The following is a 21516-nucleotide window of genomic DNA, read 5'->3' on the forward strand; positions in this document are numbered from 1 at the left end:
TTTTTGTCTAAACATTAAGGTGTCCCCTAGTTGAAGATAAATCACATTGTTTTCATCTTTAACTTCTACAATTATTAAGCACCTCAAGACACATCACCTGGATGTAATCTTAATCGGATGAACTGCAATTAACTCTTGTCCTTCACAAGAAGAGACCACAAAGTTTTAACGCCGCATGTTTAATTAATTTTTAAGACTAGGTTTCAATACTTGTTTTACTGTGTATAATTTGTCATGTGTTTGTCAATTTTAAGGTTAAATGGCTGAAGATGACCTTATTGTTAAGTGAAACTAGTACCACAAAGTCTTTATGTTCATATAATTACATCAATAATAAAAGTGTACTAAATAGGTGGATCATATTTTTATTTTAAATTGGCATTAGATGAAGCAGTAATGAGCTCCAGAATAATTCCCGTGTTTTCTTCGTAGGACTAGTAAAATGAATACTCATTCAGGTATTGAATATGGCATGCTCAACAACAACAGCAGCAGCAACAACAACAAACAGATGTTACAACAAATACAGTAGAGACAATACGCAACACTTCCGGATTTAGCCTTGATAAAATGGGAGACAAGTTGCAGGTGGCGCTCCTAGTGGCTTGACCTGAAAATTCGCACTAAATTCAAATATCAATGGAAATTTATATACGGAAATGGATAAATACATTACATCTAGAAAGAAAGTTTTACTAAGATATTAACTTCAAAGTTGCTAAACCAATTCTGGATAAATGAATGAAGAATTATTTAACAGGTTATTATTTAAAGACTGAAATTAGATATATAATCAAGATGTGAAATGGACTGCTGTGAACGGGCTTGATCTTTCATTTATGCATTACTTCTTTAGCTTTAGAATTCCTGCCTGAATGTTCACGGCTAGATTTTTCTTTTTTTTTCTCATTTAAAAGCATTGTATCATCGTATTAAAACACTTGTCAACAAAGATATCGGCACATTCCTTACACACATGATTCAATGAATTTACATTTAAGAGCTGGACAATTTTCCTGTTAACTTGAAGCCTACTAACAGAAAGAAAATCTATAAATTTAGCCTCAAAAACATTCAAACTTTCCCTATAAGCTGTACTTGCCATAATGCCATTACAATAGGGTAAAGCAAATTTGCATCATCATATTGTTTCAACAAAATATGTACATTTCTTAAATCACCCATATTTTCTTCAGTGCTTGACAACGCATTACGGCATTCCAAATGGGGTAACTTGGAACACAACCAGCCACACTCATATGCATATGTATTTTCCTGAATTAAATCAAATCCACAGATCAAAACTACAACAACACATCGGTATTGAAGGTTAACTGCTGCACAATACAATAAAAGTGCACGAAAAGAACAAAGTCGATCACAGACTACAGTAAGGACTAAGATGCTCAACTGAGCGCACCTTCTTCTTCTCATTATACAATAAAATATGCATATTATAAGCAGGTCAGAAGATTATGAAGTACTATAAAAATCTCTTTGTCACCGAAAGAATATATATGCAAACACAATATTACTTACATTTTCTTGTCACGAGGGAAACGAAAGGAAGACCATGCATTCTTCTCTACTTCATAGTTACTGCAGCCAAACACAGCACATACCTTTCCCCTCATGTTGAGAGGAGATATCAAGGAATGACACACGCTACTATTTAATTATGTCAACTCACTGAAAACGCATAAATAACACCAAAAACTTCGCACACAAATTCACGTGCTCTTATGACAGAATCAGTAGTTCTCAGGTCAATCCGCTAGAGAGAGCTCTAATAGCTGTCCCTCGATATCTCGCTGAGCGTCGCGTATTGTCTCTACTGTATTTAGTTACAAGCAAGAGAACAAAAGAATAACTAAAAGCAGGGAAGTGTCTGGTAAGATGAGAAGGGACAGGCCAGTTTATTTGTACCCAGCACTGAACTTACAAGAAGACATTCTCTTACCTTAAGTACGTTGGTAGCATCAAATGACTCTCTTGGTTTATGCCTTCTTTTTGATGTCTCGTGCTCTGACACACCACCCTTGTCTTCTCGGAACAGTGTATTCATTAGTGTCACATGTAACTTCACTTGTTCATATTGTTTTTCCATTAATCCTGAAAGAACAACACATTTGTGTGTATAAAGATATAAACTAAGATGCAGTAATGGAGCATTTAAAAAGCAATATAAAATGTCTTCATAATCTTTACCAGAATTTGCAAAGAAGTCAACAATGCCATCAGATAATGTCTGCAATATTAGACCTGATGATTTCAGTTCTATCTTGCCATAAAGTACATCAACTTCAGCAGGGTCATCATTCATATATTCCACTCCAACCATACGTAAAGTCAGAGGCTGATGCTCCAAGATTGGGCTAGAATTAATGTGATAAACATTTTAATGAGACAACTGAGTAAGATTTATTTTAAATTATTTTCACAGAATATAGCACAGTTGCTTATTGTAGTATACAAGCAGTCGACTCTGATTTTAGTGGAATCAGCTGTAGTGAACAGTGAACTACGAATAGTGAACCTGAATCATTAGTCCACATCCACTGACATTCAAACATATACAGGGCCTCTCTTATAAACCCAGACCGCTCAGCAGCATTTCTACTCTCCGAGACCTAAGAAGCTGTACGGGAAGCGCGCGCATTGTTCCTGACCTTGTAAGGAGTGTGCACGTGTTTGACCTAGTATCAGTAGCCAGTTTGAACCCCAGCTGCCATATCGTGAGACAGGTATCACTGCAACACCGTATTTTCGGATGTAAAAGTTATTTTAAGTACGAGTCGGCTCGATGGGTACGCGGCGCATTTGTTCAGCAATTTCCTGGTGAAGTGCCATCTCCATAAGCACAGATTACTATAATTGTAAATAAATTTGAAACTACTGGCTCAGTGCTCAACAAACAACATGTGCATGCATGAACAGTTTTAACAGAGGAAAAGCTAGATGACATTGCACAGTGGGCCAGGAATCATATATATATATATATATATTTTTGCTAGGGGCTTTACGTCGCGCCGACACAGATAGGTCTTATGGCGACGATGGGATAGGAAAGGCCTAGGAGTTGGAAGGAAGCGGCCGTGGCCTTAATTAAGGTACAGCCCCAGCATTTGCCTGGTGTGAAAATGGGAAACCACGGAAAACCATTTTCAGGGCTGCCGATAGTGGGATTCGAACCTACTATCTCCCGGATGCAAGCTCACAGCCGCGCGCCTCTACGCGCACGGCCAACTCGCCCGGTGGAATCATATCTAGCAGGACAAAAGTCGTTTTGGGAAGGTAATTGAAACAATATTTTACCCTATGCATTTCATCTACCACTGTCTGAACTACACTAGCCTGAGTTCGTTTTGACTCTCAATGTCATAAATCAAGACAAAATAAACACTGAAGTTGCGATTCGTCAGCGTGCCTCTTGATACGTTAGTTGACAAGGAACTCTCTTTGTGATAACACGATGAAGAAGAAACGCATTAGTTTAATCTTGGTATTAGGTTGTCACAATGGGTAAGCACTTATATATTTAATGTCTATAATAAGTATCGGAATTATATTCGTTGTGTTATACAGAGTCAATTGTGACCAATGAAAAAGTAACGATCACTTTCAAATTCATTAAATTCCTGTAGACTTATTAAAAAAATCTCGTAAGAATTCAGCCTTATTCATAACTAAAACATATAGCCTATAGTGTCTTCTTGATTTTCCATCTTTAAAATGTTGTGCATATTTGCGCCTTTTTGATAAATATAATATTGTTTACAGAACTAACTTCGTAGGCGCGTTAATATAGGTAATTCAGAGTATGAATGCTCAGTGGGAGGATGAGATTGATATCATTCTAATGAACTTACTATATTTATAGGAAATAACACAGTTCGGTTTGAAACCTAGATAAAAATAAAAGCTAAAAAAGTCAACTTTATAAAAAAATTATACAAAATAGTATTCTTATAAATAAAATACTGGTATACTCAGATAAAAATATTAAAGCAAACCCACTGAAGTGCTACCCTCCAAAAGCAGCTCTCAAGGTGACAGAGATCTCTGCTGAAGTAACTTTGCAGGCTCTTGTAGACCACACAATTCATCGACTTGTAAGTGTGCAAGCTGATGTTAAGAACAATGTATTAAAGACAATGATATGGTAAAAGCAGTGTCCAAGTGGGGCTGTGACGGCAGAAGTAATCAAAGTGTTTACAAACAAAAATTCCTGTTGGAAAATACTGAGTTAAAGGACTCTGATACATTTGTTATTTCTGTGGTGTCTTTGCAGTTACATTCTGTTTCAAATGGGGACAAGACGGGAACTCTTCGAGGTGGTAGTGTATTAAGGCTTTTACTGAAGCATTATACGATTTTGTAGTTCACAAATATGTTCTGGATAACTCATCTAAGGACATTTTAAAGACTATTAAAAAATATAAGTGCTTTTAAGTGTAATGTAGGTATAAATTGGAAGCAGTGTTGTAGAAAGAAAGATAGTTTTCTTACCAAATGCAGTGCATGACTAGATGAAGAAGTACAATTATTTAATAAAGACGAGGAACTTGCAACGGAGACACCTGATCCTTCAAGAGTGGAAAGAACAAGGAAGCTTCTTACTGAAAGTGGAGATCAAACAAAATGCAGACATATCCAGCCTTTAGTAGAAGACAAATCTCACGAAAAACTTGTATTGGCTGCGGAGGTATCACCTAGGTCCACTGGTAAGAGGGAGGCTGCAGGGATTCTTAAGGATATTGTGGAATCATCACTGCAAAGGGCTATGAGGTATAAGAGAGCTTTCAAATCACCATCAGTGCCTCCCATGCATTATAGCACAAAAGAAGCTTTAGGATTTATGATTAGATAATGAGTTTTCAGAGAAACAGTACATACAAGTTGGAGCAAAAGCAAGGAACAGTGACATTTATCCAACCTACAGTATAGTATTGTGAGAGGAACGAAACTGAAGTGCTACCCTCCAAAAGCAGTTCTCAAGGTGACAGAGATCTCTGCTGAATTAACTTTTCAGGCCATTGTAGACCACACAATTCATCGACTTGTAAGTGTGCAAGCTGATGTTAAGAACAATGTATTAAAGACAATGATATGGTAAAAGCAGTGTTCAAGTGGGGCTGTGACGGCAGAAGTAATCAAAGTGTTTACAAACAAAAATTCCTGTCGGAAAATACAGAGTTGACTCTTGATACATTTGTTATTTCTGTGGTGTCTTTGCAGTTACATTCCGTTTCAAATGGGGAAAAAACTAATAAGGGTTCTATGGCAAAATCTTTGTTCTTCCTCTCCAAGATTTTGTTGTCCAATCAAGATCCTGTATGAAAAGGAGACATCAGATATTTGTAAGAGATAAGTTCATTGTATTGAAGAACAAATAAGATCTTTGGTTCCCACTAAAGTTGTTGCTCACAACATGAATTTTCATGTAATTACTGATGTTGTCCTGACTATGGTTGATGGTAAAGTCTGCAAATTTTTGAGTGAAATGCCAGCACAAAAATGCTATGTTTGTGGTGCTAAACCTAAAACCATGAATGATATTCAGTTAAGATTAAAGATTTGGTCTTTCCCCCCTGCATGCATACATTAGATTTTTTGAATGCCTTCTGCATATTGCCTACCGTATTGATGTAAAAGCATGGCAGATTAGAAAAGCCGAAAACAAAGTTGTTATGAAGCAGCAGACAGCAGCATGATTTCACTCTGACATGGGTCTAATCGTTGATCAGCCTAAATGTGGAGGAGTAGAAAATTTCAGTGACAGGAATACTGCTCAACGATTCTTTCATGATCTAGTCAAATCAGTTAAAATGACCGGAATAATCAGTGAAAAAATAATCCAGAGATTTGCTGTGATTCTGCATGCCATATCAACTGGACTTCCTGTTGATGTTGATAAATTTGATAACTTTACCGCAAACATGACACATCTGTATTTTCAGTTACATCCATGGTCTTTCCTTCCATCCACCATGAACGAGATCCTTATACATGGAGGAAGTATAATCGAATTGGCCATCCTGCCAATAGGTATGCTGAGTGAAGAAGAGTAGGAGGCAAGACATAAGCACATTAGGCGATAGAGGGAGGGTCTTGAAAGAAAATAGTCTCGAGAATACAACAATCAAGATGTGTTTAATAGGCTTCTGTTAAGTTATGACCCAGTAATAACAAGTGCTTCTCCTTTCCTGCATAAGAAGAAAGAGCCTTTGCCATTTGAAGTTGCTACAGGAACCGTCAGTTCTCGGTGGAACTCAAACCTAGATGACATAATATATAATGTTTTATATTCAAAAGAATTTAAATAGTTATTATGATTAAGTCTGTTAGCAGTAAACAATAAGTGCAAGTTATAGAATAATGTTACCGGTTTTAACCTTGTCAAAAATGTGTATAGCTGAAGATGTTCAAAATTTGAACGAAACATGTCCTATGTTTTTAATAATTTAGCAATAAAATAAGGATGAGATCCTAATTTGAAGTATTGAATAGGTGGAAATCAAAGTTTTATTGTTCTCCTTTAACTGACTTTCAATACGGAAAAATGAGGATAGGCTTTCATATAAGATTGTATAAACGCTTAAGCAGGGTGGCCGCACGAGACTTAAGTTAGGCTGAGGCAGCTGCTATAGTGCAGAGTACAAACACCGTGCGCTCAGTCTGGGTTTATAAGAGAGACCCTGTACTATAAAGTGATACATAGTGTTAAGCTGGACTTATAAACTGTAACATCCTAGGCAGAAATTATTGTAACAGCAAGAGTATTTTTCTTGCAGAGATCCTCTTATAAAGTTGATGACTTACAGAAACATGTTCTCTGAAATCTTGATTTGGTAGCACTTACAGTGGCTGAGAGCAGAACCTGCGGGGACTAATGAGGATCCAGGCAATGTCCAAAGCTAAATGCTGAGTCACTAACCCATGCCAAGAGGGTAAATGGAGAGGGAGTAGGCAGTGTTCAGTTTAGTTAAAAGTTTTCAATAATGAGAATTAATATGATGAAAAAGTGTAATATTTTGATGATATGGTGAACTTCTCAGTGGTATTGAGTGTGGACTTTCTCAAGTGGACATAGGTCAGAAGCCTGCCTCATAATTATATGGTACTCAAATCCGAATCAAATCAAAAAATCAACTTCCTAGATTTAACTATCACTAGAAACTCAGATTCTTTCAGAGTTATAAAATATTCAGAAAACCTACTCAAACAGCCTCCACCATTCGGAACCTCATTTCTGCTATCTGACATTAAGACAGGCACTGAACAAACTAATAATTATTTTTAAAAAGCAGCTACTATTTTAAAAACAAACGGCAAAATTTTCAGAACTCCATTTAACAGGAATCCACAAGTGTGAAACTTGGCTCTAGAGAGTTACATACCTTTTCTTTATGTGCCTTTAAAAAAAAAGATCCTCATTTTAAGAAAGATGAATCATCAACCTCTAGAAACATGCCTTAAGAGTTCAGTCTAGTTCAATATGAGGAATTTGGATACACATTACTTACTCAATAACAGTCTCCTTGCATTCCATCAGTACTTTAGCGGCCTTTTTCCGCTCTTCTTCATCTGACAACACTAAGGTCCCAATAGTCAAGTGTAGTTTATCAGGAGATTGGAAAATAGATGAATCAATACTCCGATCCTTGCATTTCTCAAGCACTTCCTCCTACAGGACAAAGTTAACCCCATTTTCTATTTTTAAAAATTTACTTTTCTTATCAAATTCACAGCAAGTCAACTAAAAATCAAGAATCATAGAATTTTATTTTTACCAACTTTGAATTTCAGGAAGCCTTCTTTGATACTCTCCCCTGTCATGGGTATGGACAAGAAGTGTGTGAAGGGTTGCTTCTGACGAGCAGATATTACAATGAGATTGATTCGTCTCCTTGCAGCTGATACTCCTTTCTTGTCACTTCCTGTTATAACTGTAACAACAGAAATTCGTCTCTTATGAAATAGTACAATGACAGTTATTGGCATTTCTTATATTTTAATTTTTTTTTACAATTTGTTTCATGTCGCGCCAACACAGACAGGTCTTATGGCGACGATGGGATAGGAAAGGGCTAGGAGTGGGAAGGAAGCAGACATAGCCTTAATTAAGGTAGAGCCCCAGCATTTGCCTGGTGTGAAAATGGGAAACACGGAAAAATATCTTCAGGGCAGGGCAGCCGACAGTGGGGCTCGAACCTACTATCTCCCAGATGCAAGCTCACAGCTGCGCGCCCCTAGCCGCATGGCCAACCCGCCCAGTTACTGGCATTTTTACAGGGTGGTTCAAAAGTCCGGTACCATAGGGCAACTCCTCCACCTTGGATTTCTTGCACAAAATGCATGCAATAAGGACAAAAACGTTTGGAGGACATGGAAACTTGACTGATATCACCCACCTGTGCCACCTTCCTTGTTAACCGTATTGGTCTGATTATCAGCACTGCTAGTACGTCAACTAATTTTGACTCCCGTGTTGTGCTGTACATGGCTGCCCTGAACGTGGTCTGTTGTGAATGTGGCTGAGGCCTTGAAACATTTCAGTACATGCTCAATAGTGGAGTGTTGTACCTTAGGTTCATCTGAATGCAGATGTGCCAACTTTCAGAAGTCAAAAAGCAGGAGCCTTATATTTCTTCTGGCATATCGCAACATGTTAAAACACATCATTGATGACATAACTTGGATCAATCGAAGAATAAATAATGTTATTGGATTTACATCCCACTATCTTAACCTTTTATTGTTTTCGAGTATGCCGAGGTGCCAGAATTTTGTCCCGTGAGAGTTCTTTTACGTGCCTGTAAATTTACCAACACAAGGCTGATGTATTTAAGCACCACCAAATACCACCGTACTGAGCCAGTATCGAACCTGCTAGGTTGGGGTCAGAAGGTCAGCGTTCTACCACCTCATCTATTCAGCCCGGCTATTACATATCAATTTATTAATTTATTTATAAACTAGCAAATGTACCCATACTTCACTATGGTATTCTACACTGTATATGGATATAAAAGTAAATTACTGTACATGCAGTGAATAAGATTTTCTAAAATTGCAAGTATAGATAAGGAATCTGCTCCACGTACAACACCTTTTGGGCTATGTCTGCTGGACTTAGCCGGCAAAACCGACTGTTCATGATATCTCCCTTATTAATCCTCCTGTCGAGAAAATGCACATGAGAAAAAAAAAAAGTTTAAAAATGGATTTCCATCAAGGTTGGTCGATTTCCAGTCAGGGTGGTCTTGTACATATTGTGGGAGAGTAAAATCCCTATAAACCACTGGTCCATTCCAGGAATTTGAAATGGTATGGACCTTAAAACCTACCTTTGGACAGGTGGATGGTAACTATGAAGTTTGGTTGAAATATCTTCAGTAGTTTTCAAGTAATAAGGAATACGCTTTAAACACACCCACTCTTGAGTTAACCCTTTCCGGTCTACCTGCGAGCTATGCTCGCAGCGGCCGAAATTACACTCAGGCCGCGCTGCGGGCATAGCTCGTAGTAAGGTTTGACAATTTACAAAAAATCGAGAACGAGCTATGCACGCATTCTGGTGGTTACATCGTGTTTCTTCATGTATTAGTTACGAAAGCATTTAAGCAGATGGCAGTGTTATACGTCTAAGTCAGAGAATTTACGATATTTTCGATCAACATGCATCAGTAGATGTCACTCAATGAGCTCTAAGACATGGCTTCTCACGGCAAACATGTGCTTGACGAAAGTGAAATTTTCAATATTTTATGATATGTTATAAGTTTATGCGCAAATGAACATATTATTGACATATGAATTCAAAACAACTTCTTACATTTCATTATGATTGGAGTTAGTTTTACGGCCTAGCGCATGTCCCCGCGTATTTCAAATTTGCGTGAATACGTAAGATTTTCTACATATTAGTAAAGTTGTCTGTTTAGAAGACTGTATTTTCTCTTTCTCAGAAGTCTTTTGTGGTAAATGGATCAATGTTTTTACATTTGAGTAACTTTTGACAAAATTTATCAATTAAAATAAAATGCCATAAGAACTTCCATTTTCATTATTGTAATTATTACCACAGTCTAATATAACAATTTTTCATCCGAGGCGACTACAGCGCTCCAAGCAGTGAGGTAGAGGCAACTTGCTAGCAGACAACAGGGAACGAATTACCACTACAGTCTAAAATGGTCATAACTTCTGAACCATTCATGCAAACAATGTCCTGATAAGGTTATTGTAATCCTTATGAAACAGTGGAGGAGGTCAAACAATTTATTTTGATGAGGAGTTCAAAGATAATATCGAAATATTTATTGAATCTTAAGTAGTTATTTTTCTTTACTGCAGACTATAACACAAAATAGCTTCTAGAGGGCAGCCGGTTCGAAATAGGTATATTCCATCACAGACTTTTTTTGTAGAGGCTCTACAATTCGTACGCTTACACTTGGGGTCTATCGTTGCCAGTTCAGGCAGTGTAAGCCAAGAAAGCAAGTGACCGACCATGGTAGAGCGCTGGCCTTCTTAGTCCAACTTGGCAGTTTCGATGTCGGGCGGTCACTGCTTTCTTGGCTTACGCTGCGTGAACCGTCAACAATAGATCCCAAGTGTAAGCGTACGAATTGTAGAGCATAAAAACCTCTACAAAAAAGTCCAGGATGGTATATACCTATTTCGAACCAGCTGCCCTCTAGAAGCGATTTTGTGTTATAGTCCGTGGTAAAGAAAAATAACTACATAAGATTCAATAAATATTTCGATTTTAACCTCTAACTCCTCATCGAAAGAAATTATTTGACCTCCTCCAATATTTCATAAGGATTACCATAACCTTGTCAGGACATTATTTGCATGAATGGTTCAGAAGTTATGACCATTTTAGACTGTAGTGGTAATTCGTTCCCTGTTGTCTGCTAGCAAGTTGCCTCTACCTCACTTCTAGAGGTGCTAGTGTCGCTCAAGCTGTCAAGTGGACGAACCTTTCTCTTGTTAGAGCTTCGCGACTGTATATATTAGACTGTGTTATTACTATTATTATAGAAAAATTATTATTTTTATATCATACTCATTATTGTTGTTTTGTAATTGCAACGCACATTTTATATTAGCAAAATAGGGTAAATATAACAGTATTTCAGAAAACTGTACATGCTTAGTTATCTGTCAGACCTCTTTTCCATTCGCAAAACATGATATAATACATAAACAATTTTAAAATCTCATGTGATAGTTGACATAATACAAACAGCGTTTTTCAAAACTAGATGATCAAAAAAGCACAAAGAAAAAAGAATCATACAAATATCTCCTACAAGTACAGAGATATAATATTTTAAATATCCTTAAAGATGCCCAGTCCAGAACGTTTGTTAGGGATATTAAAGTCCAGACTGGAATGGGTTAAGTCCGGTGGGACTTGTACCAAAAAACAGTCTGTTAATGATATCTCCATTATTAATCCTCATAACAAAATGATGCACACGAGAAAAAACGGTTTAGAGATTGATTTCCATTAAGTTTGGTTGTGTATATTTTGTGGGAGTGCAAAATAACGGTAGCAGTTTTGCATAAACCCCCAGTCAGTTCAGGGATTTAGAAACAATATTGGCCCTAAAACCTACCCTAGGACAGGTGAATTCTAAATATGAAGTTTGGTAGAAATATATCCAGTAGTTTTCAAGTTATAGACACCAAAGCTAAAAAATATGCAGATGGTCATTATTACACCTGAAACAGATAACTGTATGGAAATTTTGTCAAAATAGTCAGTGTACAGATGCAGTTGTTATGATGTTATTTATATAGATGATAAATAGGAAAGGGCACGTTTGTATGTCCACACCTTCATTTCCAGATTTACTGCTCCTAAATGGTACATGATATCAACAAACGGTTTGCACTCCCACATCTCCCATATCTATGGGTTCGATTGAGTTACGCAGTTTGAATGGGGCGAAATTTGGGTACATTTTTAACACTTTACATTATTTTCACATACTAAAGTGGAAGCTAGAATCATGAAATTTAGTTCCCATATAGCCATTGGTCGTGTCAATGTCGTGCCAAATTCGATCTTTCCTATAAATGTGTCAAACTATGTAATATATATGTAAAAAGCACAACATTTACGAACAATCGAGAAATCTAACGTATACGGGGGGGGGGAGAGAGAGACTACAAAAAGTCATAGAACCAAAGTTGTAGATCACTCCAAATTTAACTGAGATTATGCCATCTGTTTTGTGATACGACTTATCATTTAGCCGTGAAATACCTCGAAATGAAGGTCTGCACCATCATTAAAATTGCCAGGAGAATCAAAACTTTGTTTTTCACCTATTTAATACTTAACTAGCATTCAAAATTAGGATTTCATCCTTATTTTATTGCCAAATTATTAAAAACATGGTACATGTTTCACTCATTTTCTGAACATCCTCAGCCATATTGTCATCACAAGGTTAATTAGGAATTTGAATTTGTATACATGATATGTCATTAGCAAATCTAAATATTACAATTTTTAAGAAAGCTGATTAAATATAATTATCTTATATATTAGATCATTTGGTTGTGATATAGGATATAACAATTATTAACACTAAAATTAAAACTATTACAATATTCTTGTATGTGACGACAAATAGTTGGTCTAGTGTAACAATTTTTCACATTCTATTAAAACTATTCATTTTCTTAAAAGTTTGTTGTTTGAACTTAAAATGTTTTATTAAAATCTTGAATTACCATTGTCACTTCATATAAACTTGAGAAATGTACTATATTACACTCTCAAAACACATTATGAGATCAGACGCAATTATTATTGTGTTCGTCATCATAATATCTGACACTCTAATGTGCCGTAGTTTATTATAGGTGATGATGTTGCACACTTTGAAATTAACATTTGTTGAAACTTGTTAAACTCAACATTTGCTGTTATCTTATTCAAAATTTAAATATCCTGTGTAAGTGAGCAGGGCCCAGGTCTGATGGGGACTCTCGAGCTTTGTGTTGATAGTTGAATTGTGATTTCTCCCAACTATGCAATGAGCTTGTTGACGTATCTGTAACAAGGGAAAATATTGTTTCTGGTTAAGACTGGTCATCTAAATTGCAGACGTAATGTTATTTTGAGGAGAGAAATCTTGAAATCAATAAATATCAACATCATTGCGACAGATAAAACATGTCTTTAAATTTATTCTGAAACATTTCCGTAGTTGCGATATATTGTGTAACCTTTTTCTTTGTTCAGCGGTAAACGAGCGGATGATTTAAGCCTGTGATGTCATGGGTGGGGTTGAGCTGGTGGTTCACCAGGACGGAGCTTAGTAGAAGTTACCCCCACCTCATGTTCAAGAAAAGCGGTAGAGGCAAACTTTTTCAAATCAGAATATGAGAGCCATCTTTAAATCAGCATGGCCAACTTGATTGTCTACGCCGTGAGAATTAATAAAATCCAGATTCCGACGTTGCTTTTTGTTCCAAAGATCTAGTTACAAATGGGGCATTTATTTAGAGCGTGTAATGTCCTTTTTTGTTAATAACTTATGGATAGAGGAAGAATACTTGGTTATATAACCATGGAAAAGTACTAGTTAGTCTCAACACACCTCACTGACGTGGGGATTCACTCCAAGGAGTGAGGAGAGCGAGGAAAAACTTTTATTAAGTACAAGAGATCCTACGAACAATAATCATACGGATGTGTCTCATTGACATGAGGTGAATATTGGTCACCTAATTGTTGCACTGTTTTACCTCTACTGGGACGTGGATAGGTCATATGCATATTTTGAGTGGGGGATAGCCTCCTTCCTGTTAAAAGGAGTGCAGAAGGAGCAGCCACACAGTCGGACCTTTAAGCTCGTGGAGGGCGAAGCCATGTCCGTCGAGCTCCTCGCATTTCTTTGTTAGGTGAATTGTAATCTAAAAACTCAAAGGAAATTGAGTAATTCGAGTGAATAGTGCATTATGTTAACGCGCACAACGCTAATAATAAAATTCTTAAACTGTGTTGACTTGTGAAATTTGTAAAATTATTATTATTACTACACCAAGATCGCGACGCATAGTGATAAATGAACAGTGGCTGAAAGGTACAGGGTAACTCAATGTTGAATCGCGGAATACACTATACGCCCGTAACGTGATACCCAGTACCAGTAATCTTTGATTCGGGACTAATATCAGAGATCGCACGTGATCGTGTGTGGTGGAGCAGTCGTACGTATCGTGGAATTGAACTTGTGACGTGTTCTGTGCCCAGGTAACTGCAAGTGTCACCATCAACCGAGGACCGTGGAATTTCATTTCGGCTAGAATTGGTGTTACATGTTATAAACCTCATTTTAGGTCCGTATTGAAATTTTTTTACAGTTAACAATAATAAAGGTGTTTTAATTTGTTCCACCTATTCAATACTTATATTTTCACTTATAGTGGTTACATAAATATATTCTTTGTTACATGGGACATGTTTCGCCCTCAATTAAGGGCATCTTCAGCCTAAACACAATCATCAACATTACAACTAAATTAAAAGTGGAAGTTAAAAGTTTAGTCAGTTATTAAAATTCGGAACATAAAAATGTGAAAAGTGATACAATATATAAAGATGCTAATGGAAAACTGTCTTATGATTAAACCATAATCTTGTCGGAGACTAAAACTTCTTGTATTTAAAATTCTAATTAAAAACAGTTCATATAAAATATTAGTGGAAAACCAAAGTGGTAATAATATAAAGCCAACGACATGAGGGCGTGAACACAAGCATAAACTTGATTGTCATGAATACAATCTTTCCAAGGCCGCTGATGAAATTCATCAGCAAGTGAGACAGAAGCATCTGTTGAAAAATTGTAAGTGGCCCTTAGCACCGGTAGGTAATAAAAATGGCTGAAACCTTGCCAGAAAATGTCAGTAGATGCAGAAATAATGTTTTCTGTAAGAGAAAGAAAAGAAGAAATAAGAAATTGAACGTAAGGAGAGAATTCAGTTTACATAAAATTGAAACAGATGAGGACTTACATGTAAGTGGAAGTTGTTATTTGTTATCTACTGTTGTGTTGGTTGCTGCCCGTCTGCTGGCTCTGAGTCTGGTGTTGTAACTGTGCTGCAGAGGCGGCAGTGAACTCGGAGGGGAAGGAATAGGGGAGTGCGGAAGGGAGGAGATGATGGGTGGAGTCAATTTTGACGAGGCTGACAAAGGGTTGGAGTCAACTGTATTGCTGGAAGTAGGCCTAATATCTGTGCATATGGGAGGAGTATTAGAGTTTGAAGAATTAGATATATTAGGTATCCTAAATTTATTTGAACTAACTGACTTTAATAATTTCGGCATTAATTCATGTAACATAGTTTTATTGTCCGTGGTTTCATTAAGATTCTGTTGCTTATTGTACGTCTGATCTAAACAGATGTATAAACTTTCTAATTCGTTCAGCATTCTCCCTTTTTGTATGTTTCTAATTATCGCTAAGTCTTTCTCTATGGATTCAAATCTGTGACCAGTCTCCCTCATATGCAAACTCATCGCTGAGTATTTCCTATGTTTTTCCGCGTTAACATGTTCCATGTATCTTGTCATAAAACTTCTCCCAGTCTGTCCAACATATGAAAAATTACACTGAGTACATTTGAGTCTGTATACTCCCGATCATTATTTCTGCATCTACTGACATTTTCTGGCATAGTTTCAGCCATTTTTATTACCTATCGGTGCTAAGGGCCACTTACAATTTTTCAACAGATGCTTCTGTCTCACTTGCTGACGAATTTCATCAGCGGCCTTGGAAAGATTGTATTCATGACAATCAAGTTTATGCTTGTGTTCACGCCCTCATGTCGTTGGCTTTATATTATTACCACTTTGGTTTTCCACTAATATTTTATATGAACTGTTTTTAATTAGAATTTTAAATACAAGAAGTTTTAGTCTCCGACAAGATTATGGTTTAATCATAAGACAGTTTTCCATTAGCATCTTTATATATTGTATCACTTTTCACATTTTTATGTTCCGAATTTTAATAACTGACTAAACTTTTAACTTCCACTTTTAATTTAGTTGTAATGTTGATGATTGTGTTTAGGCTGAAGATGCCCTTAATTGAGGGCGAAACATGTCCCATGTAACAAAGAATATATTTATGTAACCACTATAAGTGAAAATATAAGTATTGAATAGATGGAACAAATTAAAACACCTTTATTATTGTTGAACTGTAGAATTGGTGTTATCAGCGATCACCTCAGGGCTGATGGAGCAGTTCTAAACCCCGGCACGGACCACCCAAGCTGACGAAGGTGTAATCAAGGATGTAGGCTGAGTACTTTCTAATTATAGTGCATGGCTAGAGGGGACGGGAATTATTTGTCGTAAAACTATAGCTATAATGTTAGGGATTTAAACATTTAAATGTAGATGTGCCAAAGATGAGCATGTAGTTTTTCCTTAGTAACAAGTTTGAGTGACTTTAATTGTAAATATGGAAATATTTAATTATGGGAAATTAATTTGCGGGAGAAGAAATTCATTTACCGATATAATTTGGGAAGTTCATAGTTTTTTGGCTTTATAAGACCAGTAGTTTGATAGATTCAAGGGTTGATAATTTAAGATAGGCTGGAATTGATCCAGCGCAGTTAGTTTTGCATGTGTAGTGATATTACTGTATGTTAAGCTACATGAGAAGTGACAGAACTACACGAGACGCCCATGGGACTGAGACCCCAATCCCTCCAATGAACTATTTAGCTAGGGACTATTTCAATTTAATTTTTGTCGCCTTAATCGATGCGTGTGATGCTTTTTAATTACCATGGATGATTGTGATTTAATTATGAGTTAATTACCGTGTGTTGATTTAATTGTGAATTAATTATGAGTTAATAACCATGTGATGATTTAATTGTGATTTAATTTTGATTTATAGTGACAGCTGAGAACATTAATAATAATAATAATAATAATAATAATAATAATAATAATAATACAGTGAAACATCGGAATGCAAGTAACTTGGTCTATGAGTGTTTTGCAAGATGTGCAAACATTTTAAATTAATTTTAACTTGATAAGCGAGTGAGGTTCCGCAATACGAGCGTCACGTGTGCCTACGTTTTCCCCTCCCCTGTTTGTTTGTTGAATGGATGAACGAGGTCTTTGGTCCTGTAGTGGAGAAATACCTTTCAGAAAATAATCTGGCGCTCAGTGTCTTGCTGGTTATGGACAATGCTCCTGCTCAACCACCAGGTCTTGAGGATGACTTACTGTAGGAATTCAAGTTCGTTAAGGGTAAGTTCCTTCCTCTCAAAACTATTCCAGCCTATGGATCAGCAAGTCATTTCGAACTTCAAGAACCTATACACCAAAGCACTATTTCAGCGATGCTTCGAAGTGACCGAAGGAACAAACCTTACCCTCCGAGAGTTTGGAAGAAATCATTTCCCCATTGTGAACTGCCTGAAGATCATCGATAAAGCCTGGTATGGAGTCACCAAGAGAACTCTCACTTCCGCTTGAGGAAAGCTGTGGCCTGACTGTATTCTTGGAGGTGACTTTGAGGGGATTGTTGGTGACAATGAGCCGCTGATTGTCGATGAAATTGTGTCCTTAGGGAAGACTATGGGGCTGGAGGTGAATGACGTGGACATTCAAGAGCTGGTGGGAGAACATCGCCGGGAATTGACCACCAACGAGCTGATAGACCTGCATCGTGAACAACATGAGGAGGTTATGGAGATCTCGTCCGGGGAAGAATAGGAGGAAAAGTCAATGGAATCTCTCACTTCAACTGAGATTTGGGAGAAGTGCAAAATGTGGGAAACGGTGCAAAATTTTGTAGAAAACACCACCCGAATAAGGCCATAGCAGTGGTAGCGATGAATTAGTTCAATTAAATGCAAAGTCACATTTTCGGGAAATCCTCAAAAAGAGGCAAGAGTGACAGTCATTGGACAGGTTTCTCGTTAAAGTTACACGAAAAGAAAACAATTTCAGTGAGCCAACAGACAGCAGTAATTCCGTTAGTGAAATTCATGCTACACAGTAATTGTAAGGAACAGTGCACTTTAATTATTTTACGTTTTGTTTTAGAAATGGTATGCAAATATTTTTGTGTTGTGGACGAACCATCCGCGTTTCAATTGTTTCTTACGGGAAAACTTGCTTCGATATACGAGCGCTTTGGATTACAAGCATGTTGCCGGAACGAATTATGCTCGTAATCCAGGGTTCCACTGTAATATGAATGTTAGTATTATAAATTCATTCGGCAGCCCTGAAGATGGTTTTCCGTGGTTTCCCATTTTCACACCAGGCAAATGCTGGGGCTGTACCTTAATTAAGGCCACGGCCACTTCCTTCCAACTCCTAGGCCTTTCCTATCCCATCGTCGCCATAAGACCTATCTGTGTCGGTGCGATGTAAAGCCCCTAGCAAAAAAAAAAAAAAAGTATTATAAATTGGTGTCTTGATGTTTGGAGGAGTGAGTGGCATTAGAAGCCAGAGATTCAGCAAAATACGTGAGGAAGTGAGGTTGCTTTCTATTTTTGAAGTCTGGAAGATGTGAAGTTTGAACTCACGGTATGAGGTGGTATAATCACACAGGTAGAGAATTATGAACGAGGAGCTGATCTCAGTATTATAGTGTGCACTGCAGTAATATGTATAGTTAAAGAGACGTTCTTTACGCCCTTCAGAGGCAAAGCTACTGACCGCCCACAGCAGGGGTGAGGGTCAGCCTTGAAACAGATATATTTTTTGTGTGTGTGAAGCTCTCCGAGTGAAGGGACTTCTCAGGCCGAGAGAGGCTTTGCCTGACTGAATATTGCTAGCGCGAACCATGTAGATGGAGTTATTTAGCACAGCTGATTAGTGTATTTTGGTAATAAGCGACTTGGTAACTGATACTTGATATATTGTTTTATTATTATTATTTATTTGAACACAAATTGAGCTAGGATTTTCAGCGTCACCTGCGACATTGGGGTCATCACATCAGTCCTGGGCGTGTGTACAGTCATTCCACAGTGGTGGGATGAATGACATGTATTCACCTGATTCATGTATATAAAATGGGTGATTATTGTATGATATTTTTTGTGAAACATGTAGTGATTATGTTTAGCGTTGACGATGGTGCTGTCCCATTGGTACGACGAATTGCGTATTCAAGTGAGGGTTCTGTTCAAACAGATCAAAAATTAGATGGATGGCTTTTCCAGCATTTGCTCTATTAACCAGCGTTTCGTCTTAGGTCTGACACTAGACTCTTCAGAGTGGGATGTGTCAGACCCTACCCACTGACGCTGGGGTGTATGCAGATGAACTTATCAGAAGCTTATTTATTGAAGCACAGTCTGATAACTGCATACGGGAGATAAAACTCCACAATGGAATTAATACCCGCCTAGCAATTCCAAATGGAAATTCTAAGTTCCCATAGAGGGAATTAGATTCTTTTCCACCAATAGAGCATATCAAAAATCAGATCAAAAATTAGATGGATGGCTTTTCCAGCATTTGCTCTATTAACCAGCGTTTCGTCTTAGGTCTGACACTAGACTCTTCAGAGTGGGATGTGTCAGACCCTACCCACTGACGCTGGGGTGTATGCAGATGAACTTATCAGAAGCTTATTTATTGAAGCACAGTCTGATAACTGCATACGGGAGATAAAACTCCACAATGGAATTAATGCCCGCCTAGCAATTCCAAATGGAAATTCTAAGTTCCCATAGAGGGAATTAGATTCTTTTCCACCAATAGAGCATATCAAAAATCAGATCAAAAATTAGATGGATGGCTTTTCCAGCATTTGCTCTATTAACCAGCGTTTCGTCTTAGGTCTGACACTAGACTCTTCAGAGTGGGATGTGTCAGACCCTACCCACTGACGCTGGGGTGTATGCAGATGAACTTATCAGAAGCTTATTTATTGAAGCACAGTCTGATAACCGCATACACCCCAGCGTCAGTGGGTAGGGTCTGACACATCCCACTCTGAAGAGTCTAGTGTCAGACCTAAGACGAAACGCTGGTTAATAGAGCAAATGCTGGAAAAGCCATCCATCTAATTTTTGATCTGATTTTTGATATGCTCTATTGGTGGAAAAGAATCTAATTCCCTCTATGGGAACTTAGAATTTCCATTCTGTTCAAACCCCGATGTTTGAGCTGTGTACCGAGTGTATAATTTATCTTCAATTATTCCGTTGGGAAATAATTTGTGTGTTCTAGAGTAGGCATCACTCAGACTTGTCGCATGGAGTGTAGAATTTATTTGCCCAGTAATATGGGATAGCTTCAGTGTTTATGATAAATGTTTTCCGTTCACGTTGAGTCATGGCATACTGCATCGCGATAGATAGTACTTGGGCTTATCCCACAACATCAGAGTTTATTAAACAATTCACAACGAAATGTAGGATCGATTTGTACCTCATGTGTATATATGTTTCATTTCCACAATCATCAGGATTCAATAAACCGATTTTGACTTATTTTAAACTTAATAGGAATGTGTTCTCATTCTAGTTAAGTATGCCCCATCTCCTCCTACCTTGTATGCTGTAAGGTAATTTGAGTTATGCGCCCATTTCATTTAACCTGTAAGCGACCCTGTAGAATTTTTGCCGGAGCCCTGAGAGTAGGGGGCGGGTGCATATACGATGTAATATCGAGGCCTCACATTAAAGGATCAACACTTACCCCTTCGACTCCTGCCTACATATCTGTTAGTGTTCTCGGCTGTTCGACGACTGCTGTCATTCTACTAGCAATCCTTGTGTTGTATGTGTGAGTACGTAGCCGCGAAGAGTGGGGTGGGGTGGAGGGGGGAAGTGGCAGTGGGCGGTGTCATAACGGATGGAGTGGTTTGTGGAGGGGAATATCCAGAAGTAGTATAGGAGAGGGTCTTTGTTATCTTAGATTGACTATTTATATTGTCAGAAATGAAAATTTTTGAAAATTTTTGTCTATTCAATTTAAATGTTTGTATTAAATTCGGTAATTGTTCAATTAAAGGGTTCTTAACTTAGATTTCATCATTCAAGTTTTTATCTTTGTTGAAGTGTTTATGTAAGTGGATATATACACTGAAGAAAATGGAAACTGCAACACCCAGAAGGAGTGGTGCTACATTGCTGCAATTGAACATGCAGGACGAGTGTTCGGTTGTGATTCGATGACTACTCTTTCAGGTCCCTCTGACTGCAAGTTTGGACAGCAATCAATACAGGCTGTGCCCACCATGAGCTGCAATACATTGATGAATTCGTCGGGGCATGGGGTCAATAAGGCCCTGGATCGCTTTCTGAGGAATTGTGCCCCATGCTTGCTGCACTGCACGGGTCAGTTGTTCCAGAGTTGTAGGTAGTTGAGGACTGTTGGCCAGTTATCGACCCATCATGTCCCACACATGCTCAACAGGACTGAGGTCCGGGGATCTGGCGGGCCAGTCTAAGGTTGTGATGTCGTGGAGAGCCTCT

General features: G+C 37.7%; 1 protein-coding gene across 3 annotated transcripts in view; it reads right to left on the reverse strand.

The window, feature by feature from the left end:
* LOC136877577 (activating signal cointegrator 1 complex subunit 1) overlaps positions 1-21516 on the reverse strand; it is a 148272-nt gene that overhangs the window by 21935 nt on the left and 104821 nt on the right. For all 3 annotated transcript variants that reach the window (XM_067151730.2, XM_067151729.2, XM_067151732.2), the window contains exons 5-8: positions 7798-7949; positions 7527-7687; positions 2209-2375; positions 1961-2112 (exon numbers count right to left, since the gene is read on the reverse strand). In XM_067151730.2, coding sequence (XP_067007831.2) covers positions 1961-2112; positions 2209-2375; positions 7527-7687; positions 7798-7949 — 632 coding nt within the window. The remainder of the gene's footprint in view (positions 1-1960; positions 2113-2208; positions 2376-7526; positions 7688-7797; positions 7950-21516) is intronic.

Source organism: Anabrus simplex, chromosome 7 (assembly GCF_040414725.1).
Source record: "Anabrus simplex isolate iqAnaSimp1 chromosome 7, ASM4041472v1, whole genome shotgun sequence".
Lineage (NCBI taxonomy): Eukaryota > Metazoa > Arthropoda > Insecta > Orthoptera > Tettigoniidae > Anabrus > Anabrus simplex.